Source organism: Nipponia nippon, unplaced genomic scaffold, assembly GCF_047370975.1.
Source record: "Nipponia nippon isolate SJK-2023a ecotype South Korea unplaced genomic scaffold, ASM4737097v1 scaffold_40, whole genome shotgun sequence".
NCBI lineage: Eukaryota > Metazoa > Chordata > Aves > Pelecaniformes > Threskiornithidae > Nipponia > Nipponia nippon.
This window is the reverse complement of record NW_028262359.1, coordinates 1,911,565-1,938,142: the sequence shown is the minus strand read 5'-3', so window position 1 is coordinate 1,938,142 and position 26,578 is coordinate 1,911,565. Positions and strand designations below refer to the sequence as shown.

The 26,578-nt window shown below is 44.2% G+C and overlaps 1 protein-coding gene across 3 annotated transcripts in view; it reads right to left on the bottom strand.

The window, feature by feature from the left end:
- Positions 1 to 6,879: 6,879 nt before the first annotated feature.
- DCAF12 (DDB1 and CUL4 associated factor 12) overlaps positions 6,880 to 26,578 on the bottom strand; it is a 32,302-nt gene continuing 12,603 nt past the window's right edge. Inside the window, exons 5-9 of one of the 3 annotated variants that reach the window (XM_087777599.1) lie at positions 24,097 to 24,290; positions 22,941 to 23,006; positions 22,078 to 22,240; positions 18,091 to 18,275; positions 6,880 to 17,322 (exon numbers count right to left, since the gene is read on the bottom strand). In XM_087777599.1, the coding sequence (XP_087633725.1) occupies positions 17,164 to 17,322; positions 18,091 to 18,275; positions 22,078 to 22,240; positions 22,941 to 23,006; positions 24,097 to 24,290 (767 nt within the window). In that variant the 3' untranslated portion in view covers positions 6,880 to 17,163. Of the gene's footprint in view, positions 17,323 to 18,090; positions 18,276 to 21,165; positions 21,183 to 21,644; positions 21,739 to 22,077; positions 22,241 to 22,940; positions 23,007 to 24,096; positions 24,291 to 26,578 lie in introns of those variants that run through there. The other 2 variants (XM_087777601.1, XM_087777602.1) reach the window with 2 other exon arrangements.

Sequence of the window (26,578 nt, the reverse complement as noted above, 5' to 3'; positions counted from 1 at the left end):
CAGCTATTTCTTCTGTCCCACTGTGACACTGCTGGAGCATCCTGCTTCTTAGTGGAACAAGAAGCAGGTATTTTTGGGACACTTCTCCTTTTGTAATCATCTGTTAGTGCTTTTAAAACTGTCTACAAGCGGGCCAATACAATTGCTAGGAATCGTTCTTTAAGAGGTTGAAAGTTCTTGGAAGCAAAAAAATTCTTTTGCTGGTATATACCAGCTTATACCAGAATAAATGTAGAGGAAATTTTTTTATCTGTTTCTTTTCTAATCTAAGTTACAGGCAACTCAGAGTTTATCAACCAGAGACACCAGTTGTTTACTTGCAGAGCTCGTTCATTCTGGGATGGCTGATTAGCTCAGCTGCAGTGTCCCATAAATGCAAAGCAAATTCAGTTACTGGGCCGCATCGACATCATCATGCCGTGCTAGAGACTTTGAAACATCCTTGCACCATGTTGCACAGTGCCTCTTGCAGTGCTTACAGAGCATCTGCCTTTATCAGCTGGATTTTAATTGGCCTAGTGGAATCTCAACGCTCCCTTACTCCAGGTAGTGTAAATGTTCCTGTAATTGATTGGTAATAAAGTGATAGTGTTGTAAAGTGGAAGCTGGACGTTGCACCATTTGCTGTTTTCCCCCAAACTTCATCTTAGGATAAATTACAAGCATTTTTGTCTTGTGATATATTTTAGGAGAATGTTTTGAATAGCACGCCCAAGGGTATTTGCCAGCTCTGGTTAAATGCCAGTCACCTGCTTTAAATTATAAAAGGTCCGTTTGTAGATGCAGCAACTGGCAATGGCAGGAATGAATCGGTGAGCTTGAGAGACCTTGGGGAACTACAGGCTGGTCAGCCTCCCCTCAGTCCCCGCGAAGGAGATAGAGCAAATAGTGCTGAAAGCCGCTCCCAAACATATTGAGGACAAAGAAGGTGACTGGGAATAGTCAGCATGGATTTACACTGGGGAAGTCATGTCTGACCAACCTGATCACCTTCTGCGATGAAATGACTGCCTTGGTAGGTGAGGGGAGAGGAGGGGATGTTCACTTTGACTCCAGCAAGGCTTTGAACAGCGTTTCCTACAACAGCCTCATAGACAAACTGATGAAGTACAGACTAGGTATCTGGACCGTGAGGTGGATTGAAATCTGGCTGAACTGCTGGGCTGTGATCAGTGACACAGAGTCTAGCTGGAGACCCGTCACTGGTGGTGTACCCTAGGTCGTGGGGCCAGTGCTGTTGAATATCTTCATTAATGACTTGGACAGCAGAGCAGAATGCTGCCTCAGAAAGTTCACAGATGACACAAAACTGGGAGGAACAGCTGATGCACCAGATGGTTGTGGTGCCATTCAGAGGGACCCCAACGGGCTGGAGAAATGGGCCAACAGGAATCTCATTAAGTTCAACAAAGGGAAATGTGAAGTTATGCACCTGGGAAGGAATAACCCTATAGGCCAGTGTGGGCTGGGGCCAACCATCTGGAAAGCAGCTTGGCAGAGAAGGACCTGGAGGTCCTGGTGGACAAGTGGAACATGAGCCAGCCGTGTGCTCTTGTAGCAAAGGCCAACAACGTCCTGGGCTGCATTAGGAAGAGTGCTGCCAGCAGATCAAGGGAGGTGGTCCTTCCCCTCCTCTCACCAGTTCAGAACTGGTGAGACACATCTGGAGTGCTGTGTCTGCTTCTGCTCTCCAGAACAGAAGAAAGACATGGGCATACTGGAGGGAGTCCAGTGAAGGGTCACAGAGATGATTAAGGGACTGAAGTACCTGATGTACATGTACAGGCAGAGAGAGCTGGGATTGTTTAGCCTGGAGAAGAGAAGGCTCAGGGGGATTTTATCAATCCCTTACCTCATGGCAATGACTAAAGGAGCCAGACTTCTCAGTGGTGCCCAGTGACAATGCACAAATTGAAAAACAGAAAATTCCATTTAAACGTAAAACTTTCTTTACTGTGGGGGTGGTCAAACACTGGAACAGATTGTCCAGAGAGGTTGCGGAGTTTCTGTCCTTGCAGATATTCAAAACCTGACTGGATGTGGTCCTGGGTGGCTGTGGTGGTGCATTCCCCCCCTCCCGCCCCCCTTTTTCTTCTTGTGCAACTGGCAGAGCATGGGAAGCAAAGCTGCTTTACAATCTCAGTAAATCCTGTCACAACTTGGCCTTTGTGTGACGAGTTTGGCGGTTAAGCATCCCATGACCATATCAAAACTCTTACATGGCTGAGTTGGGAGCAGCACTGTCTGTACCAGGGAGGCAGCCCTGACAACCTTGGAATGTGGTTTTTTTCGTCTGTAGTAGTCACCATCTGGCAGCCTTGGGGCCTGTCTTATCTAGGCTGTAACTCAGGAGGATCTGTACCAGCGTCACTGGAATTTTTGAGAACTTCAACATGGGCTGTGAAAGTGGAAAGGAAATTTACTGATGCCTAAAGTCGATCATCTCATGACCCCATAGACAGCGGTGCCAAGTTGAGACCCTTTGAGCTCTCCTGGGCCACAGCGGGCTGCACCAGAATCTCCCTCTGCGCGGGACACCTCTCCAAGCAGCGATCTCAAGCTGATCTCTGGCCCTCCTTGCGCCTCGAGATTTGACCCTCACCTGATCTTCGGCGATCCTTGCTCCTCGAGGTTTGACCCTCGCCCATTGAGACAGTCATTTAAAGAGTATTTTGCTAAACCTGGGGGAATTTTTATTGGTACCTTTAACTGCTCATATAATGAGTCTTTAGGCCTGTTGTGTGTGTGTGATATAAATATTGTAGTAAACGTCATTTAATCACTTTGTAGATGCTAGATTAATTAATGATAAGTTATTGCTTAATTTTTCTGATTCTCTCCTTGCTGCAAACAAACCTTAAACTGCTGCTAAACATATAATCCTTAGACATAAACCGTTGACCAAGTCTGAGACTAGGATTGGATCCAGCTGCCCCTAGGCTCCTCTCTGAGAAGGGGTTTAGAAAGCAAGGGATTCCATTCTGAACCTCGTGACTCAACAGGAGGGCCCCCCTTTTCCTCCGTGTATTTTCTTTGGGCTCGATTTCCTCTTTCTTTCTCTTTATATCTATATTCCACTCATTTAATAAGTAATAGAGTGAACCTTGCCATCGAACTCTGTTCAATCACACTTTTATAGATTTCTATTAAAATCACTATTTGCAAATATCTTTGGTGGTGATTTTTTAAGCGGCTTAACCACTCATCTGTGGCAGCAGCTTGCCCTAGTTGACCCTGCTCTGAGCAGAGGTCATCTCCAAAGGTCCCTTTCAACCTCAGCTATTCTGTCATTCAGAGAGTACAGGAACCCAGCATTCGGGGATATGACTTGACCTTTCTGACCATTTCTTACTCCAAGAGTGTTCGTAAGTTGAGAAAGAAAGGTGACAGGGAAATCCATGTCACATGAGCCAGACTTTTCCCTGTAGTCGCTTTCTGTTGCTCTGTGCAGAACATTCAAGCGCTGGATGTTTCCCTTCCCCTTAAGCCAAGAGCCCAGAGCACAGGACTAAAAGCTTTCCCCAAACCAAATGCACTCAAAGTACAACAGCAGCAGCCTACTGTCTGTGTACCAAGATAACAGGGACAATAATTTTTTTTTGAGTCAAAACCCGTTCATACAGGTTAAAAGCTGAAGTTGGTTTCCTGCGATTAACAGGAGAGAGATGCTTCTATAAATGCACATGACAAATCATCATTACTCCTAGTATTTCTTTCCTGGAAGAGGAGAAAGTCTCTATGAAGTGGTTTTATCAGAGAGCAAGATCAGAAGTCATTATAGCTTAATAGCTCTCTGCTGGCATCCTTGCTGGCCCAGCTGCTGCGCAGCGTCCGGCAGCCCTCAGCAGCAGGACACAGGCCACCACCACAGCACGTGAGGAAACGGAGCGTGCTTTCCCGGGTGTTTTTCTTAGTTCTGACCAACCGTTCCTCACCCTCTTGGCTTCGAGACCTCTTTTAGGGCTCACATCCATGGAGAAATTAGCCAGCATTGCTCCCTAGGTGAATACAGCAGCTACGTGGGGAGGCATTTTACAGCAACAGTGCCAGTCTGTGTCTCCCCAAAGCAACCTTGGATCTAGTCATGTCCTTTCCAGTTGTCTAGAATCTGTGAAATTTCTATTGTAGATGAGTCTGTGTGCTTAATGTTCAACATGCAGCAGGCACTGCAGTGGGTCTGTGGAGAGCAGAAACCCCTGGAACGGGGAAACTTTTGACAACCCAGGAAAACGACACAGGCACTGATTACAGGGGCTACAGATCTCTCTGCTGAGACTTCAGCATCCCTGGAACAGGGTCCTCGCTCTGTTTATGTCTTTAGCACAAACAGTCCAAGCAACTGTCTGGCTGAGCTTTTGACTGCAGCTCTGCACTTAAGGCCTGTGGCTTCTCTCTTACCTCTCCCAGCTCATGGTACACCTTAACGAAGAGGGCAAGGTAAGTCCCTGCGTGCAGGACAGTACTTTGGAGCAGCTGATCAGTAGCCCCCAAATGCCGTGTTGGCCGTGTGGTCCCTTCAGCATTGCAGGGGGCTGAAGGCGTCCTGACATTTGTTTTTCCAGACAAGGAGGCCTGGGGGGACTGAGGAAGCTGGGAGACAAAGCACAGAGGTTCTTGTTGTCTAATACACTGTGAACTTGCTCACTTTTAGTCTCTGACAGAATGGGCTGCCCTTGCCCAAAGAACAGTTCAAGCGCTATGTTCCTGGCGTCTCTTCATTTATTAATCCATTTACTGGACCTTGAAAGCACTTTGCACTGGAAAAGACTATCCTGATCCTCCGTTCAGAAGCAGACAGGATGAGTACAGCTATGGCTTGGAAGAACTAACAGAACCAGTATGAAACGGTTCCCACAGTGCGGTCTTGGTTTGGCTTCCTTGTTCTGCAGCAGCGGTGCCACCAGCTGGCAAGAGCCGAGAACCCAAGCCACCAAGATCAGAAACAAAATACACCCAAGAAGGGAAGTGATGACAGCCAAGCCAACCTGCAGCAGCTGGGCTGGGAGTTGGAGGCAGGCGGCAGATTGAGTGTTGAAAGGCATAATGTGCACTGCCACTATGTTTGTAGTGTACAGTAAAAGCCCAGCTGACAGCAGCGTAGACCTGATGCAGGCTGCAGGCCAGGGAGCGCAATGGATCTCGTCTTGGTTCCACAGCCAGACATGACGATGGATTGCCAAGCACAGCCAGTGAGAAAGCCCTGAGGGAAACTGGGCTGTTCAGCATAAGGAGTGAAGACCGCGGAGATGAGACAGTTAAAAATCCCTTTCAACAAAAAGACACGAGCTGCTCCACAGAGGGGAACAAACTGCTGCACCTGCACAGTAAATGGGAAACCAAGGGGACCTGCAAGACAGATGATGGGACAAAATAGGTGAATGCTGGAATTAGTGGCTGGGACAGGATTTGGACTCTTTATTGCTGAGATTTAAGCTGGACACACAGCTAGGAGGAGCTCAACGAGTACTCATTGTCTGGTACTTCCTGAGGTCCTCAGCCATCCCCAATCCTTTTTGGTCCTGTGCGTCAGCTGACAGGTCCCACACCATCTGGATGCTGTATGCGATGGAGCATCTGATGCGGCTGAGGAGTTAGCAACCCTCATTGCCAGAGCCCTTTCTACAGCTTAAAGTAACTGTCCCTTCACCCTCCTCTCGCTTTGTTATGAGACTTAGGGGTAGAAACAGAAGCATTAACCTGGCAGGGCACCCGTTCTGCGCTAAGGAGGAGTAGCGGCAAGCATGACCATCTAGGAATAGAGCACAGCTCAGGTGCAGTTCAGCTCCAGCCTCCACACTGAGGGGCTGGCACAAACTCATCCAAATCCACAGCTGTGACAAGAGGCAAGCAAGGAGACGCAGGTTGCAGTGCCTCCGATGCCTTCTAGCTTCATCACACCACGCATCTAACACATCATCTGCATGGCTCCAGGGCCAGGGATAATTTTTTTTTTTTGCATCTCAAACAGTTTTGGTATAAGGCTCAGTAGGATGACAGTACAGTATTCACATGCCTTTTAGACTCTCCTCTTCCTCTTTTGGCATCCACAAGCACCAGTAATGCCTACTGCGGTACCACAGGGAGCAGAGATGGTGCAGCTGGAAACATGGTCTCCCATGCTTGCATACAAAGCTGCAGTTTGTCCATGACCATGGAAACTAGCACCTCGGGGTGAGGCCAAGTGGGAAGAAGATGGGGATGCAGGAGCTGCTTTTAGGCACATGATTTTAACTTCTAACATGAAGCTTAGATCTCTTAAGGACATTCCTCCTCTCCAAAAAATAAGCTTCCCAATTCTAGGCGGGGAAGAAGAAGCAGGGAAATAGGACAGCTGGACAGAGGCCTCACTCTCCTGTGCAATGAAAATCTGATGGAAGATCTAGTGCTACAGCTCGTTTTGGTACGCAAAGTCTCCCTGAAACTCACTTAGTCCTGTACCAAACTGTCCAACACTTCTAAGAGGTATTTCCTTCCTAGAAAAATAAAGTGGTTGAAAGGAAACTCTTGCCTCAGAACAAATGAGGTACCAGCAGAAGAGAACAGGAAGGAGAAGCTTTGAAGAGTGGAACAGTCCCAACTCTGCCATCAGATACATTTCCTATGGAAGCAAGGAGCGTTGCTGCAGCTGTACAGAGAACAGGACTGATGTTTAAGCTGTGAAAAACAGGAATAAGCTGAGAACCTGCCCTTGGGATATCAATCCACTCACTGGTGAAGGAAAAAAGCAACAGTTCACTTTATTTCCTTGGAATTAGTCGTGTCAACACAGAGGCTGGACTGCTACAGGGAGAAGCCCAAGCCCACTTGCTCTCAAACTGTCCTGGATTTACCCACAGTGGGACGATTAGCAAATAAAGGAAACCATCGGCCAAGCCAACACACTATACAAATACATTTTATTTAGCGATACCCATAGTAAGATGCACAAATACTTTTTGTTCACCAATTTTCAGATCACACAACTTCAAGTGGTGGAAAAAACAAACTGCAGTTAATTACAATTACCTATATAACAGGGCAGTAGTAAAAGATCCATTTGTCAGACTACAGCATGGTTAACGATACTCAGGTGAGAATGTACAGATCTAGGCATTTAAAAAGTGCATGGGTCATTGCCACATGCACTAACATGCTTTTCCAAAGAGCAACATCTTTCTGGCATGTGAACACAGTAACCCGGTTAATGCAAGATGGAAGATTAGGCTCTTCATTTGATCTGGAAATGTATCTATTAACAGTTTTCCTCCAAACAGCAAATTAAGAGTTATTTGTGACTGACACATGGAAAGCAATCTGTAAAAATCACTGTTACATTGTCCATGTAGTCAAGCAACACACAGATGACGTAAAACAATCAGTTCCAGCCTACACCTTCATAGCTCTTCTACCACAGTCTTCTTCGGAAGAGTCAGGAGTACTCGATTGCATTTAGCAAGCTGGCAGAAGAGCTGTCATCCGAGATCCGAGCTCTTGCACCCACACCGAGTTCTTCCACAAGAGAAATCTCCGTCCTCAAATTTCAAAAACCCCCATGTTCCACCTGCAAGCACGTCAACTGGATCACATACTGCTGGGTTTACTTTTAAATTCCCATCTAAATGGAGGGAAAGGTAGGAAGTGGTGCTGATCTGAGAGAGTAGCTGCATTGGTTTAAAGTTATATTTAGAAGACGTGGAACCTGGACTCTTCTCTCCAGTGTGCCTCTCAAACCAAGGAAGTTCAGCAGGTTCCACTGCTCAATGCAATCCCTGTTTTGCTTTTGACTAGGGACAGTGCTGTATGGTGCTTGGGAAAGACCAACAAGGGCCGTTGTGCGGATGATTACACATAAGAGCAAGAAACACGTTAAATCAGTCTTCAGTTAAACTTTTTCCATTGCAAACAGAGAGAGACGAGACTGACTTTTGCATTATAGTTGAGAGGCACATTTTGCATTGATGAACAGAAAACCCCAGTTACATTGCAACTTTCTGTGGATTAGAACCCAGACAAACCTCCTGTTAAAGCAATTTTTTAAAAAGAAACCAAAAAACTCAGTTACTGTTCTTCTATTTAAAATTCTTAAACTGCTCCCTCACCTATTCTACCCAGAAATACCTTTCCACTTGTGTGTATGCAGCTGCTTTTCCTCCCTAAAACTTGTTTGTGTAAGAGATCCTTGTTTCTGTGCACCTTGGAAGTAGACAAATAATTCTGATGCCTCATAGGGTGGGCCCCCATACCACATTCAGGAGAGCTGAGAGTCAGTAGGATTTTGTACATATGCAGTGAACCCCAGAATAAACGAGAAAAATAAAAGCCACCAAATCGAAATAGCCAGTAGTACAGGAATCAACTCCTTCACGGAGCAGGAATGAGTCTGGAGCAAAGCCTTTCAGACTGAAAGGAGGATACTAGTCCAGGGAGATATCCAGGGCTGAGTCTAATGAATAGGGAGACTGTGAGCAAGGCCGTAGTTCAGCAAGCTACTGCCTAAGCCCGTACGCTGCAGTAGGGCTTAAACAGGTGCCCCTGGGCTTTGCAGAACTGGAACCTGAACTAGTAAGCCGAGAGAGGACAAGGAACTTGCTCAAGTCCCAAGGGGCAAAGGGTGGCAAGATGGGAGCGAGGCCAGGACGAGCGGCTGAGAACGGAGACACAGCATTTTGAACAAGAATGACAGAGCCCGTTAGAAGTTACTTATGCAGACCTTTTCGTAATGGTCCCACCACCACACCCGCACTGTGAGAGAAGCCCAGAGCAGCCAACTGAAGCTGTAGATCCCAGCTGGCCTGTTACACCCTGCATGTACAGCTCGTGCCGATTCCATGACCAGCCAGGTGGAGGGAGCTGCAGACAAGGCCCCTTCAGTCCATCGTCCCGGCAAGAAGCACGTGGAGGTGGCTGGTGGCAGCTGTAAAGCACGCTGGCCGTGGTCAGGCACGAAAACAGAGACAAGTGCATTGGTAACCCCGAATAATGAGGGGGACAATGAGCGACCACTGAGGAAACTGGTTCTTCCCCATGCCATCTTCACATCTCATCTGAAGAGGGATGACCAAGAGTTTCGCAAGCTCTGCAGTCACATAAGCATACGGCATGATGGAGCAAACCCCCAAGGCTTCCATTGCTCAAACGCTCCACTACCAGCTCATCTCTGAGTGTAGCCAGCGTTTAGCATTACTGCTGGCCAAAGCTCATTGTAACAACTTTTGCCTTTTAAGCACAGGGTTAGAGTTTAGCTCAGAGCACTACTATAGCACATTTTTTTCATAATCCACCAAATATGCAAAAGACAAAAAAAAAAAATCAGTGGAGAAAGCTTTTAATTGGGATCAAGTCAGCAGAAAGTCAGTGATGCACCCTCCTGTTTTTGCCCTCAATGAAATCTTTAGTTATGACACTGAGTAGCAGGCAAAGACGCCAGTTCTCTGGTTGACTAAACCCCCACTGCCCAGTTTAACACAGGCGCTGGGTGCAGACGCAGGGCACCTCCACTTCCAACCTGCTGACATCCACCGTACAACAGACGCGAGAGAATTTCAGCTTCTGTCGACTGCGAGGAGTGGAGCCCCCACTTCCTAGGCAGCCAGCCAGCCAGCCGCTGACGTTTGTGGTAAAAGCACAGGGTGATCTTTCTACAGCGGGCTACAGGTTTTCTTTTTATTATGAGTTGGTATTTTCCAGACAAGGCAAGCAGCTTTGAACTGATCGTTAAAGGTGAACTAGGAAGAAATGGCAGAAGAGGAAGGTGCTAAAGATTACAAAACAAAGTTAAACTATTCTGTGCTACTCTGAAGAGCGACTGTGATAAAAACAGGACTTTACTGAGTTTGAAGAAACTCTGAAGTCAGCAAGAACTAAGAAGAGAACTCCAGATGAAGTCTGCACTGGGATGCGGAGGGCACAGATACAGTCAGCGCAGGAAGTACACGTACATTAGAGCTCCCTGACCGTGTATTAATGTCAATACACTGAAGACTAATCATGCTGATTCTAAAAACAAAGGTAGCCTCACAGATCAACAGAATGCAGTACTGTACTTCGGTTAATTATGGATATGCATGCCCAATGAAGGCCACAGCAAGTGAAGAAGTGTTCCTGTTTCCATGCTCTTGTGATCAAATTAACCTTACAGCTGGGAAGGGACATCTTGTATCAGTCACACCATCCTCTGCTATCTGCAGAAGTGACACAAACTCAGCCCAAATTCCAGATGTCAGTCTGAGTTTAAGAACAAAGATATCCTTTGCCAATTCAGAAAACAAAGCCAAACGTATCATATCTTTGTACTGAAAAAAAAAAAAAAAAAATCACTTTCCAGAGAGGAGAAACAATTTGTACCTCTGAACACTGAGCCCCATGTGCAGACAGGCTGGTTTCACATACTATCTGCAATTTCCCACTGTTCCATTTGCAAGCTGCATCAATAATTTTTGAACAGTTTTACCATAGTTAAAAATGTGCACTGTAACATTTAAAGAGAGGTGTTACTACTTCGCTTGACAGCTTCTGTGATAGTTCAGGATCCAGTGACCGTTTCTGACACAGCTCACGACAGAAACAGCAAGCCGAGAAAGGCTCCGTTGAATGGGTGGAATTGCAAGAGTTGTTAACAAATATCAGACCCTGGATTCAGAACAAAAGTCAGCAAGTATCAGCGAGTCCTGATTTTTTTTTCCCCCAAGGCTTTGGATCTTATTAAATATATTTGGAAAAAAACATTAAAAGCAGTTCACTGTAGGACATCCTACCCTCAGGCAACAAGTTGTGATCACTGCACATCTTAAAACACCTTGTGTAGTTTGTGCATCATATACAAGTACATCATAGGCAATGGGGAAGATCCAGCATTTGTGTACACTTTAACATACAAGCAAGCACTGATAGATGTCACAGGTAAGACTGAACCCAAGACAGACCAGTGCATTGATTTGTGTCTACACCACATCCTAAAACAAATGGAACAAGTCACGAGTAACAGTACAAACCTGTTGCAACGTCAACATGTACATCTTAGAAAAAGACAATGCATGTACCCAGCCCTAAGACAGTGACGAGTTTGCGAGATAACTTTACAAAGATCAAGGTACCAGAAGAGGAAGGCACGTTAACCTCTGGTTGGTCCGTTTCAGTATTATTTGGATGAGTCATAGTGATTTATATACCCTGAGACAGTGGGAGGCCTTGAAAAGGAAAGGAGACCAGGTGAATGGGCAAATAAAAAGTACAAGTTTAATGAGATTTTAAGATTCAGCACCTGAATTTTCCCTTTTAATAAGGGAATCTAACAAAGCAGTTCTAAGAAAACAACATGTTGACTCCTAGATTTTTGTTCTGATGTCAAAGAATCAACATCTAGGACTACAGACACATCGCACTGTGTTGCAAGGGGTTTTACACACCCTCTCAGTTTCAGTCTAATGACCAGGATTTGTATACAATCAAGTGTTGGTGTTTTTGTATACAGTCAAGTGTTGGTGTTTTTCTGGGTACAGAAATGGTCAGGCAGCCCACATCTTCTCAACTCTGCCAACCCTGGCACCCTGTTTGAGTTCTGTGTGCACTTTCTTAGACCATACCGCTCCCAGCAGGATACTAGAGGGAAAGGCTGTTAGCAAATGGCACTCAATTTCTAATTGGGAAGATTCCTTTCTGTCAAGAGCATACTTTTAATTAGCCAAGTTTTGATAAGGAAACCCAGCATTACAAGCAAAAAGATGCTTCCTAATTTAAATCCTTGAAAATTAACATGGAGAAACAAGAATAATAGGGATATCTACTTGATCTCTCTGAAAATGTTTCTGATTTAGCCCTTTCACAAGTACCTCCTGAGTAATGAATAAGTATGCCCTCTATCTTTTTAAATTCCTCAGGAGTCCTGAGAGCAATACTGAACGCTGTTGGCCTTTCACCTTTTCTCTTGTGCCCCCTCGCCCATCCTCACCACACGCCAAAGCGCCCGCTCGCAGAGGCAGGGGAGAGTGTACACGGGAGATCCCCTCAGACAAGATACGGCTGTATTCTCCTTTCCACTGTCCCTTGTCTGCAATATGGACAAATTCCTGGTGTCTGTCCTTTCAGAGACTTATGAATTAAGTTACTGAAGACACTGCAACACTCAGGAATGCATTTTAAGTTGAAGTCACACCACAGGCTCTGGCTGTGGGGTGGCCAGCGGTGCACATGGGGATTTTCACTCGGCTTTAAGCGTGTGCCTGGCCAGCACTGGTGTCCAGGGCTCAGCATGGGCTGGCCAGAGGATCAGCTCTGCCTGCATCACACACAGCTCTGCAACAGTGTTCCTAGGAATGAGCTGTACCCCAGCTCAGTAATTTAGTCATAGCAGCAATTGAGACAGAAGCTAATTAAGAACCTCTCGGACACCTTGGAAAAGTGGGTTTATGGAAAATAAGGGTATCGGACCACCACAAGCAGATCTCAGAGCTCCCACCTGGCTGCTGAAAGATGCTGCTGCTTTGCCGAGATGCAGCAACTGACAGCCCATCTGTTCTTGGTTTCTTGCGAACAAACAAAACAGGTGACCTCCACGAAGGGTCTAGCCAAGCCTGCTTTATTTCACATCTGCACCAGGTGAGGGACATTAGTTCACATAGTCAGTAAGCACCCCTCAGCTGAGGGGCAGAAATTAAGACACCAAACCATCACTCAACATAGCTGGATCATAACTTTAATCTGTTAACTCTGCAGCTACAAGCTATATACAAAGCAAGTGCTCAGGTAAAGGAAGAGGATGAAATTCTGGAGAAGAACAACTGATACACAAGTATCTTAATCCTCAAGATACAAAAAGCTGCCAAAGACTTGAAATGGAGGCAGCAAATATATCCCCATAATGAAGTTCAGGAGTCCCCCTCATTAAGGGACCCACAAGAGTCACCCACCCACAACGTGAATGTAACCTTTGTGGACAGACTTAAGTCCAGGAAGATCACTGGGCACTCTTGCAATGACTCTTAAAAATGGATTTATGTGGAAAATGCACGACTGAGACTAGGAACAAACACCTATTAACTATTCTTTGGTAATTTCCTCACCTTGGACTAACACCAGCAGCACTGATAAGGGAACCAAACTAAACGGACTCACTTCTTCACCACAATCCCAGAAAGCACCCGAGGAGAGCACTAGCAATTCTCCCTGGCTGACTTGACTGCACAAGGGAGAAAGCTGGAGGAATTACCAGGAATAAGGTGTTTGGTGAAGAGGGTGAGTACCACCCTTGCTGCTATGCTCAAGCCAACACTGCAAAGTAGCTTCTGCTTCCTTAGGAATGTCCATCACATAACACCCAATTGTTACTGAGGGATTGCTACCCAGTACTTACAAGCTGGGTATTACCAAACCCATAATTAAGTCACTAGTTTGATTACCTGTGATTATGAATACTGAAAACGCAATACTCAAAGATACACAAATTAACATGGTAGTCTACTGAAAAGAGCTGAGCGGTAAAATTAACTGCACCAGCAGCACAAAAGATCCCACATGACTGAAAGGCCAATAGCAGGAAAAAAAGTCTGAAGGTCTGTTATAATTAAAAGTTCTTTTCTCTCCTTCAAGTGCCTAAGGCGAGATAAACCAGAGTCTGTTCCCCCCCAGGAACAGACCATTACTGTGCAACACCATGAGTCAAACATGTACAAGGACAACTGCCCAGTTCTACAGTCTGAGCCAGCCCCAAAGGTCTACCCAGTTTAAAATAAAGCAAACTGAAGGTCTCCAGCATGGCTTGACAAAATGCCAGCAAGCCCATTTCTGCTTGACAGAGGTCACCTCTGCAAGTACAATATTGCTACAGTAAAGACTGGGATGATTTGGGGTGGAGGAGGCAACCCCCAACAGACCATTCAGGAGGGCAGGAGAAAGCAAGGGAAGGAAATCATTAAGAAACACTGGAAAAGAGAAGACTGAAAATGTGCATGCCATTGGTCTCAGCAGAGCACAGCGAGCTGTTCAAGAAGCTACTGAAGCGCAGTCACCAGACTGGACTCCATCCATCACAGGGGTCTATCTGCCATTTGAACAACGGGGTGCACCCACCTCACCTCCATGCGGAGCCCAGAGGTTCCCTGCTGCACAGCCGTTCCTGCACTTTGATGGGAAACCCCTGCGTTTCTCACCGTGATTCTGGATTTCAGTTCTGATATCTAACCCAACAGGGCAACAAAATCAAATCGAGTAAGAAAACCTGGCTTTTTCTCCTATAGCTCCTATCACTTATCTTTGGACAGCTGGCATATCATCACCTTTCTCTGCCTCAATTTCTAACACTGACTGGACCAAAAGTGACATGACCAACCACAGATTATTCTGAAACTTAACATCTGTATCACTACAAGCATTTAAAACCACTGAAACAGGCCAGAAATTAAGTTCTCTCTGGCCCAATTTGTTTGCATGCTTGCAGCACTAGTTTGTTTCCAGTTTTTTGGGGGGGATTTCCATAGAGCAAGAAGGACGGCTCTCTCCCCATGAGAAGTTATCTTTGTAAGAAAGCACCCTGAAAGCAGAATACACAGAAGCATGTGAGACTTGAGGAATTTTACATCATTGTCCAGATGCTTCTGAGAATTGTCCAAAGCTTCATATGAAGAAAAAAAAAAAAAAAAAGAAAAACAACCCAAACAAAAAGGAGGAAAAGGGCACTCACACTACCAGGTTTTAGGACCACTTGGGGAGATCAGAGTCAGCAGAGAGGGACACTTTTTAGGGGTGCCCCTTCAGTAACCTAGAGACTCCGCTGACTGCAGAAAGATCAGCCTCCGTGTTTGGAGGCTGAAGCTCAGTCCATACAAATACCCCTCTTGCCCCCTCACCCATGGGGGCTTCAATTAATAGATCAACATCATGGCTAGGGTTTCCAGACCAGGAGTTTTCCTTTGGCACTGGTGACACTAAATGCCTAACTAGTAACTGTTGTTTCAGCAGAACTGGAGGACACTCAAGTAGACTCAAGTGTCTGGTTTCTTTTTAAAAAAAAAAAAAAAAAAAGGCAGCATCTCAAACCAAGCCCAAATAAAAAAAAAAACAAAAACCAAAACAATAAGCAGAACATGTTCCCTGTGACAGAGTGATCTTGCACAGTACCTGGAGGAGTAATCCTAGAAATATACATCCTGCCATACTTCACCAAGACTTGTTTTTCTCTGTATACTTGCACTTTTCAAACCCCCTAAAATAACTGAAGCAGCATGTTGCCATCACAGAACAACACAGGCACCACTACAACATCTTTAAAAAACAATGAACAACTCTAAATAAAAGTTGAGAGCTCCTTCACTACTCCATGGTATATAATTTGCCCCTTTTCAGATAAAAGCCTGAATAGCCACACACGCAGCGCTGTGAACTGATGCAGTTTAAGCAGCCAACCCAGAAGTAGAATTATGAAACGCCACAAGAAGATCTGTTTGTGTGGCACCCACATCAGTGCTCAGTGTGAGTAAATTATACTTCTGGGACAGGTGCACATCTGGGAGAGCCCTTCCCTTGCCAGGATTTCCACCTGGATGGGAGGGAAGTGCATTCCTTTCAAGATTTCTATCCAAGCATCCACTACCAACTGGAAATTAAGCCTGGAGCTCACTGCTTCACGTGACCGGTGAAGATACTGAGTACAAAGAGGAAAGGGACCGCAAGGACACATGCAGAGTAGCTTTAGGCAGTCTGGCAGGTACTGAGTAAGGGACTAGAGCTGGTCTGCAGTGGTGGCTGTGATCTCGAGCAGAGACAGGAGAACAGAGCGTGTCCCAGCCTCGTCTGTCTTTTCAGCTTCAGCCAACTGCCCATTTGGCACCAAAGCAGTGAGCTACAGGCACAGCTCCACCAGTGACAGGGGCAGGGAAAAGGCATTCATCTCAGCAGAGGACAGGGCATCAGTAACAAGCCAAGAGTTTGGTGCCTGCCAAAAAGCTCGGAGGAGCACCCTGGAGCCCTGCATTTTAGCTGAGTATTAGGTAAGACCATCACCCTGGAATGTACACGCTTCACAGCTGGACCTGAAGGGCATCAGACCTGTTCTCCCCACCAAGTCCCACATGAAGTTCGAGGGAGTTTGAACGCAGAAGGCAGCGGGGGATTTGGGGAAAGACTGAACCTCTCCTATAGCAAGCAGGATGACAATTTATTCCATTGGCTTATTGGAGGAGATGGCCAACCAGAACAGCTAAAATGGGAAAAGTTTCCACAACCTGGGACAAAAAAGGTCCTGGGTTTTAGGCAGTTTATGAAGAACCCATGAGCTACCACAGCAGCACACTCGGGAACCTTGGCTCATCTGGAAAATGGGTAGATTTAGTTCATTTTGAACGACAAGAACACTCACATCCCTAGCCCCCATTTCCTCTCAGCACCTCTGCAAGCCCTCAATGTAACGTCACCCTGCAACAGCCACACTGCAGAACAGCCTAGGCAAACTCCAGTTGTGCAAGCTGATACCTGCGACAGGCAGAGAAGGAACAGGAGATCAATTTTTGCTTCTGGCACTGCTGAAAACTACAGTTCAAATACAAATGCACTTTTGAGAACTCCTGCACTTCTGCAGTTTGGGCTCGATGGGCAATACCCCTGGGGAATCCATCCCTGGGCTCCAATGAGTACAGCTTAAAATTACCGTATTCCTCTATGTATAAACAGTGTCATTAGACTTGTACTTTTAAAAAATAAGATCAATCCAGGCCAGGGCCAGGCTCTGCAGATAAAGTAGTAGCTTATCTCTTATAAATATTTTTAATATTTTTTAATTACAAGTAGTCCTCACTCTAGGTAATGTAACTGACACAAAGTACCTGCACACACGCAGCTCCTAGACTTTCACAGAAAGCCTAGGAGCAACCACTCTATAAGAAAGGAATCCTACCTCACAGCAAAGTAGGGGAGGGGGCACATGGCCAAGACAGCCTAAACGTGGGGGAAAGAGTCATTTGGAGTAAATACAATAAAAAGGGATTTCAAAAACCCTTCATATAAAGGATCAAGGAGGTTAAAGCAAAAAACTGGTTCAAAAAGATGTACAAAACTGTTGGAGACCAACAGAAAACTCTGCCAAAAAATAACTTGCATTTAAATCAGAAATCAATGGCATCACACAATTCTGTTGTTAAAAAAAGGAAAAGAAAAGTGGAAATCTGTGTAAAGATCAGCATTTATAAAGAGTTATCATTAGCTCCAGAGACCAGCGTAATTCCCATGAAGTCCTGATGGAAGTGGGCCTCCTGCCACAAAGAGTTTCGTTCCAGACGAGTCGTAGCAGTGGGTGTAAACAGCATTTGGGAAGAAACTTATGTCAGAAAAATAATTCCTCCAGGTTTCATCATGATTCTGTTAAAGGAAAGTTTAGATTGTTATTGTTGCCAAACAAACCCAAAACCTTGTTTCACAAAAGCAGAAGGTAGCTTCCAGAGCCTAAAAAGGGATCTTTTCTGTTAATACTCCCTGAAGCTTCAGACAAATCAACCTGAAGATACCAGAGTTGTCCTGAAGCTTTTTCTGAGGACATTTGGGCCAAACATTGGAGGGGGGAAGGTGAAGGGCAGGGAAGATATCAAGTTTCATTAGTTTTTAAAGTTACATCACAATGATACAAAAGATAATGGAGAGAAGTTAGACAAAGCCATTAACTGCTTTATGATAACATACAGGAAATTGAACTCAAGTGCCTCCCCTGGCATTACCTCAGGAAGCCACAGTTTCTAAAATTGCACACAATTAAATTAAATCTCTCATACTTTGAGTAGCACGTTTTTGAAGGAAGACAATGTATTTTGTGTTTGAGGTTCTGAAAACTGCAAGTTAGATTGCACTCGAAAATACAAAGATATAAAATCTAGTTCATTTATGAATCAGTGCATAAGTAGTCAGTGTGCCTTACACTCAAGCAACCAACCATTCAGTACTCTTTCATAAAGCTTTTGTAGAAAGCAATTCTGCAGCATTTCTGTCTTTTCATGATTACAGTTATCAGTTACATGATCACTGTTTTGCTGGGATGCATTTCATACAAGAGCTCCCATTACTACAAAAAGAACCAGTTCTCGAGCCCTACAGCACTCCTCTGTAAAGGGTCGCCTACAGCTACAAGCTACTCACCAGCCAGCCTTTCCCAGTAGTCAACTTCAGAATTTCACCTCCTCCTAATTTCTGCTTCTGTCCATAGCAGGCACGTGGGGGCTTTTCATCCAGGAACCTCTGGGCTCTGATGTCGTAAAACAACAAGGAGCCTTGCCCCGTTCCCACTGTGATGATGTGCTCGTAGAAGCTCACCGATCGAATGCCTGTCAAACAGAGAAGGGACATACAACGCAGTAAGGGAGATGGATGCTTTGGCTCTGCAGTGCTGCTGCTTGATGGCTAATATTTTCTTTAAGAGGAACTACCTACTACCATTCTGCACAACACCTACATTTCCCCACTGCTATGGAGCAGTGTGGATAAATCCCATTGATGCTATTGAAACAGCAGCTTCAATTACACACCGCTCTGTGCGCACCATGAGCGAGTACATGGCAGCAGACAGAGGAAAGAACGTCACGCTGGTTTCCTCTGTGAGCTCACACCCTACGCAGCTACCTGCCAAGCTGTGGTAAGTGACCATGTGAGAAAAACTACTGTCCCAGCTGCCACCAAGTGCATTTTACTGATCAACAGGCTAGCTCTAAGTATAACCATAATAATCACTAGTCACTTTGCTGCTAAGATAGATCAGGCTCTTAAATAATTTCAAAGCTACCCCCACTCAAATACTCTTATGCAAGCACACCTTACTCTTTGTAGCTGGCACTTTTAGCACTTCACCCAGCAATGAAAACGGGCTAGGAGTCCTACAACCTAAGCAACACCGTGTTAAGCCAGCACGTGGGAAGCTACAGCAAGTATCCAGTCCAAACAAAACATTCTAGCACAATTCAGTTATGCCATTAGATTGAGTAAAAGGAGTACATCTCGTTTTCTGAGGCCTCAGCTGAACAAGGATCCCTTGGAAATACTCTTGGGGAGATTCTGTATGTAGGAATTTGCAATTTGTAAAATGTCCTGTCATCTCATCTCTATTTGTTGTGCAAAAGGCTTGTTCTGTGTAAGCACTCTACCCCAAACAACTCTTCTATGCAGATTAAACCCCACCACATCTATGCTTTTCCTTCCTGCACAACATGATGCCAGGTTATAAACTCTAGGGCTTTTTAAGCCCTCTTTAAAGTACCACTGAATTACAGCCTAAGCAAGCATTCAGACAGGAGGGGAAAAGAAGTGAGTTATGCCAGCTACATCCACGTGCCAACTGCTGTCACCGTACCAAGTGGGACTGAGCGTCACAAAACTTGTACCACACTGGACTACACCCAGCAGGACACGTGACAACAGACATCCGAGAGGTGTGGATGCAGCCAGGGAGTTTCCCTCTCCCCTTTGTACAGAGTCCTAACTAAAAACACATCCTCATCCTTCCGCCTCCGCAACCTGCTGTTACATCCACAGCCACGAGCATCCGTGACACACACTCAGAACAGGCAAGGCCACATCGTCATGCTCCAGATGTGAGGTAAAGTCTTGGCTGCGGGCTTAATAGGTGGGAAAACACTGTGCAAGTCTCACACCTGCTGAATTAGATGTACCAGATTCGTGTAAGCATCTCCACTTTAATTCAGAGAACTACAAATGCATCTGAGCAAGTTGGAGACATCTCCCCCCACCCCCCATTACAAGGCCCTGGCTCTGGCAAATACATGCTGAAAGCCTTAAGCCCTCTGCAATCAGCAAGAGCAGTCACTTGGATAAGAGGAGAAAGGCACAAGTGGGGACGTCCTCTCATTTTTGCTCCAAAAGCGCTCTTGACAAGCAACCCAGCAGAACACTTACTTAACAGAAACAGGTGATGGAGTATGAAAGCAGATGGCATATACTTTTCAATGCAATTTATTAATAAAAAGCTATAAAATGCAGAATTACTGTAGACCTTTCTCGCATCAAAAAAATTAACTGAAGGAATCTGTGATGTACCCACTACTAAGAGGACGTTTAGAACAGGCTTTCAAGAACAGCACTTCACATTGGCTCCTAAGGGGCTGAAGTACCTCAGATTAATCATTCCCATCAAACTAAAAGCACAACCTGTGACTAGAACTGATCATGGTAAGCTCTCCAACATACCCAGCACTCTACCACCTGTGGACCTGGACTATTTGGGTCAGCAAATTGAGTCTCACTCCTGAGAGGCAGGGAGGCTCTAAAAATCCCAGAAGGAAGTGAAGACGCAGTAGCACGTCCTACACAAGGAGCAGACACAGAGTCCGTGCTGCGCAAGCTCTGTCCACTACATTACCATGGCTGCCGTCAGGATACAAAGGGCACACGACATAGCACTGCATGCCAGCCGAGCAGAAAGCAATTGCTCTTGTGGATCAAGAAGTAGAGTCCAGGGCCTGCAATTCCTTGTACAGCTGCTAAGAAAACACTTACAAGATGCACTAAAAAGCATCAGCTACCTTCTTATGTAGAGCAGACAGGGTTACACTGGGTAAAAGCCAGCCCCAGTTCCAGTCTTACTAAGCAACAACCTTTCTCTGACCTGCTTTTGTATACAATACTAATGATCTGAAGTTAACGTGGACTTAGGGTGTTCAGCAGGTGCATTTGGAAGCTGAAAGCACATTCAGGTAACACATCAAAGCACTTAAAAGTCAACCCAGATTTTAGTCTGCAAATCAATGAACAGCCTGCTTTCTAGAGGTGCTGCAACACTCCAAGTCCCAGTGAGATCAACAGAAAGTTACAGCACTCAGTATGTTGGGAATTAATATTACTTAAGTGCCTCTACCACCATGCCAAAAAAAAAAAAAAAAGATCTGCCTACTATGCAGAACAGAAGACAGCATTGAACAAAGGCTTTCTCCAGACATGAACTGGAGATGCCCCAGAGATACTACCTACACATAGCTCATCCCCCCAGCAGGGACGGTCACGTACTGAAGGCAGGAGCTTTCAGCCACCAGCCACCACTGGGCACCACACTCCAGTGTCTCGGTATTCTTCCCTATGATACTGAAGGGTGACAGCATCAAGGACCTCCACAGAGCCCTCCCAGACAGCAGGTCAGGACAAGGGCTGTTGCTGGTTAAGAGGTTCAGGTGACAACATGAGCTGGTGAAGCACCATTTCTTATATTACAGAAACTTATCCCGTATCTGAAAGAAGCAGACCCTGACATTTATCTAGACAGTACCGTTCAAACTCCAGTAACCACATAAAACAAGCTTTCCTAATCCTTGCCTACATGAATTCTCTTTTGACAACTTGCCCAATGAAGAGATCATGCCTACAGCCAAGCTAAATAAGGACTGCAACTTATTAGTCTGGGATTAATATGGTTTAAAATGGGCATCACAGCACAGTGCCCTCTCATGCTTGAAAATAAAGGGTATAGGAAGAAGCTTATGGGACCATGCGCCCTGCAAGCCCTCATGCTTGGCCCTGGTCTAGGGGTCAATTTGACATATTGCATCCACATCAGAAAAGGAAAACAGCACTCAAATCTGCAATTTTTTTTTTTTTCAAAGAGTGAGCTTTTACATATTTAAAGCAAATACACATTGAAAATTAAGAGCCTCATTCATGACTTTAAAATTACAATGCAAGCATTCACTTACAGCACAGATTCCTAATTTGATAGCATAGAGCAGACAACATGCCTTTTTTTCATTCCCAGAGAACGCATTAATAGCAGTCTGAAGACTGGATTTGCTTTGAGATGAAGTAAAACAGAATAAGACACAGTAAAAAATAAGTATAAGTAAAACACATACTTCTAGAAGTTCAGTAATATTTGGATGGTGTATTATTTAGTTGATCATAAAAGCACTAATGTTGTCTATCATTAGATTTCAGAATTGCTTTTAAGTTTGGTTGGTTGGTTGGTTGCTCAAGGAATACGTTCATAAAAGCAAAACCTACATATACTATTAATGACTTAGTCTATCACATGAAAAACCCTTCCTGTTTATTAAAAGCTTATCTTACTGCATTCTTAATAGCTACTTCTGCAAGAAAATAATTTGAAGCACCCTTTGACAAGTTTCTTACCACTGCCTCGTTCTTTGGAACAGACGGATTTAACATTGTGGGAAGGCTGCCTGGGATCCAGGAAGGAGACATGAGCCTGTGATCCTACTGCATACACTGACCACTCCTGACCGTAAGCCAAACACACGTTCTCCCTGCAGTATGGCAACTTTGTGGAAAGTAACTGGAAAGAGAAGAAATAAGAATCAACCCATTATGAGAAAAGAGCAAGATGTTAATAGAACAACTCTGTAAGCTATGTTCAGAGAAGTTGCAGTGAAAAAAACAAAATGCAGCTAAAAAATAAGTTCACCACAAAAACAGAACTTTAAGAGAAAAGCGACAACCTGATGCAGAGGAAAAAAAAATGAAGGAGATGGCATGCCTTATCTGAACCAAACTGAGATTTATAAAGGCTGAAACCAAGTATTACGCAAAGAAGAATGAATATTTTCGCAAATTGTTTTAAATGTTTCTAAGCTGCTGTTATTTCTTCAGCAGGTAGACACAGACGTCAGCTCTCAGCTGAAAAAGCTTACCTCATACACTACCATAGATATGTCTGGGTTTGATCTGCAATTACACTCAAATAAGTGCAACTTCCTTTATGAACATTGCTAATCAAGTATCCATCATACTCTATGGAACAGTTCACTTCAGCTCACCCAGAACTGGCAGAAAGTTAAGAGCACTTCCCACCCTCCAAAATAAGGGAAGTGGGGAGTTTCTCCCCTCAAGTTCTGATTTTTAGGACATTTCATTTTACATAAAGCTTTTAAGTGTTTTACAAATGCTGCTGCTCTTTCTTTAGGAGGTGAAGAATAGCTAACAGCCTTAACTGCTAGGCAATTTTTGAAATTTAACACCAACAACCAGAAAAGCACCTTTGATAGTGTGTGCTCTGCTTTCCAAAGATGAAAATACCCATCCAGGGAAACAGCTCCCAGCTCCTATTAAAGAAAAAAAAAAAAAAAAAAAGAGAGTAAGTTTCTGTATTATAGCTGTCCTTACAAACTCACACTCTCTACTGGGCAGGCTGCATACTCAAGTTTGAAGTCATCTATAATCCTGTACATGCTTAGCAAGATAAATTTTCATTTTGTACTGATCTTGACAGAATGCAATACAGCACAAAGGTGCCAGGTAGAATAAGAATTAATAAAACAGCAAATAACCAAAAATAACTTTCAAAAGTATAGATCTTGTTAGACAATTAAATAATGAATTATTAGACAGTACAAGCTGGAGTTGGCAATTCTCTTCAGCAGCTCCCACACTGATTCTGACCCTGAAGCAAACATTTCCTTCCAGGCACTACTCTACTGAAAAAGGTAGCCTCCACCACAGAGGAGTAATTAACAGCTGTGGTGAAAAATAAAGCCCACAGGAGCACCGTGCTTCTGAGAGCACACCCACCTTCACTTCAGACCTCTGTTCTTTGAGGGCAGAAAGAAAAGTAGTGGAGGATGAATTGCTACTCCCACTAGTAATAACAAGAGATCAGCAGGGGAGAGGTTAACATTTACTGTTTGTCAAATGCCAACACAATAACACCAAACCAAGCACTGATGCCTGCCCTGTGTGTCAGTCACCTCACTGGCTGAGCAATCCATTAATGATTCAGCCACCAGAACAGAAACAGCCTAAATGTTAGCTGGTCTTCACCAGCGGGGAAGGAAAGCAGCAAGAGCACTCAAAACTAGGATTCAAGCTGCAAGAGTTGTTTGGTGCTTTATCTGCTTCTTGTAAACGTTGCCCCTCCCCCCTCCCCCAGGGTGCAAGTCTAAAATCAAACCCACAGGAAAATTTTTCCTTCTGAAAACATACAATTTTTTTTTTCTACTGGACTTCTCCATTCACTTGGGGCAAAAGCACACATAGCAGATAAAGACGACCATCTCGTATGAGAAGGGCACAAAAGAATTAGGGAAAAAATATTAGGTTGCTTCTCTGGTATTTCTGATTTAGATTACTTTTTCCTTTTTCTAATACACGTGGACAGTTTGATGACTTCTCAACTGTCTTGCTTATCTTACTGACCTTGTTCTTATTGTTGAAAGCCAATGCTCGGACTTTGCAGTTGTCAGGATTGGTGTTCTCCTTGGGGATATCTTTCAGAGCCCTGTGTGTTATGTGGGCATAGACGGGAACTTGAGAGAGATTATGCCTGGCATCGCTTTTGGACAACACATCCTCCGTGACTTCCCAGAGACCCATCGAACCATCCCGGGAACCTGAATAAACAGTCCATAAATAAATAGTCCATTTCACATACACATAAATCCCCTTCTTAAAAAAAAGGAATAAACAACAGGGTCTGAAAGAAAGGTTATTATTAATTTAACCTAACTGAACAGACGGTTGGTGCCTATATATTATTATTAAGAAAAACATGATATTACTGAGCTGTAAGTTTCATAACATTGTGAACTCATTATCAACTGGTTTGTCTATGTGGTGTCCAAGCAGCTAGAACACCTCATCTGTTTTCAAACTGATTAGGACGCATCAAAAAACACAATCCTGTACAACAATCACTATTAGAGATTCACACATAGAATAAACTCAGAGGCGATTGAAGAACCTATGCATTCAGCCTGGCTTACCAAGGCTGAGAATGACAGTCTGTTAAGCCAATACAAAAAACTCCAAGAAAACTCAGTTGGGTTCATGCCGATTTGAGTTCATTTGATTTCTGCCAATATGCTTATGGATATGTATACGCACATTTGTGAACTGAACAGAAACAACTATTTCAAACCATGATTTGTACCAATTTGTAACAAACCTATGTTTTAAATTATTTTTCTTAAACCCATGCAACCTGTTGTTTAAAGAATGTAACATAGGAACTGAGGCTGAACAAGCAAGAACTCATTTTATTTTTCTACTGAATTTGAATATATTAATCCAAAATATGAATCAGTAAGAGTAACAACACTGGATGAAGAAAGCTGAATGTCTTTGATTCATAGATCAACACAGGCCTAATCCAAGGCCCTACACCCATCCCTTCTGGTGTGTAGGCAACTCACTTCCACCTAAGTCAGCTCTGACAGATTTGACATGTACCTTAATTTCTTCCCTACACAACGTGAAAAACACATCCCTCCTTCTCTCACAGGGAATGCATAAGAAATATTTCATGTCTTGAAGATGCCAGAAAAAACTAAATACCTACATCAGACTATTAAATTTATAGGCTTTGGTACATCATAGGGAATAAGCTGCAAAGAGAGTTAAGCAAAACATCTTGTTGCAATACGGGTGATCCAGCACAGCAGAGATGGCTTTGCCCTCTCACAGATGGATTCAGTCATTTGCCACTACCACCTACTACAGCCAAATACAAAAGGAGCTTCCTAATGGCACTACACAGACGCAGACAGCACAGGACACTACACCCTGCCAGTCAATTTACATGCTGATGGTTTTTAATGGCACCTAATCACGTTTGTTATGGAGACTGAATACTCGCAGTAGAATTTCTAAACATCTTGACATACTTTAAGAGGAAGCTGTCCATTTTAATAGCCCTAGCAGGAGAAAAAGTCAATGTATGTTGTTCAGCTGGTTAGCCCTGAAGCCAAGGACAGTACCATTTGTTACCCTAGGCTCCTGCCATCCTGGGAATTATTCATCCCATCTGAAGCTTTTGCCAGAAAAATGTTTTCATCCAGCCAGTACAACTGAGTGGACTGAGGCATTCTCCCTCAGCTACAGCTGCTTAGTCAAGAGTTTAATTTTATGCTTATGGACTACTGAAATACACTGCTGAAGGTTTTACAAGCAGAGCCCTGCCTTGTTCTTGTTGAAGTTAACACAAGCAAGAGAAATAATCAAGTCCCTGGTCCTCTCTGTATTCTCTCACCAGTTTTGATGGCAGTGAGAAAATACACTGCCAAATCTCGAACCTCAGGCTATATGATCTGTATTACTTGCCATGGGACCAAATGACATTTTTTCTTCCTGCGGTATTTAACCTGCCCCAAGAAAGTCACAAAAAAATTGCATTTAGTTTCTTAATTCAGATAAAGGTATTTGCTATATCCTCAATATTTGGAGTTCAAATATTTGTGCTCCACACAGAGGTAATTGAAATCTGAAAGATCAAAACAACGTCAGAAATTAGTTATCTTTGTTTTTTCCTGATCAGGATTATCAGCAAAGTTCTGAAGAACTCAATTTAGCAATCAGACTTGCTAATTGCTTTCAACAAGTTTTCCCTGGTGTCTCAGCTCTGGAGACTAGAACCTACATCCTGATGTAAGCATCATACAATGGAGGACATGGCAGCCTTCTACTCACACCTCCATCCACCCTTGAGCACGCAGAAAACACCGAGAGCAACACCGTTCAATCTCACATGCTGTGCCTCTAATCCATTGGGTCCTTATCTTCCCCTCGGATATCTGTAATCATCTCTGCTGTTCTCTTCAAGCTTACTAGCTGACAATGTTTTTTTAATGCAGATATTTGGGTTGGAGACTTGCAAGGATCAAGTTTTATATTAAATTCGAAA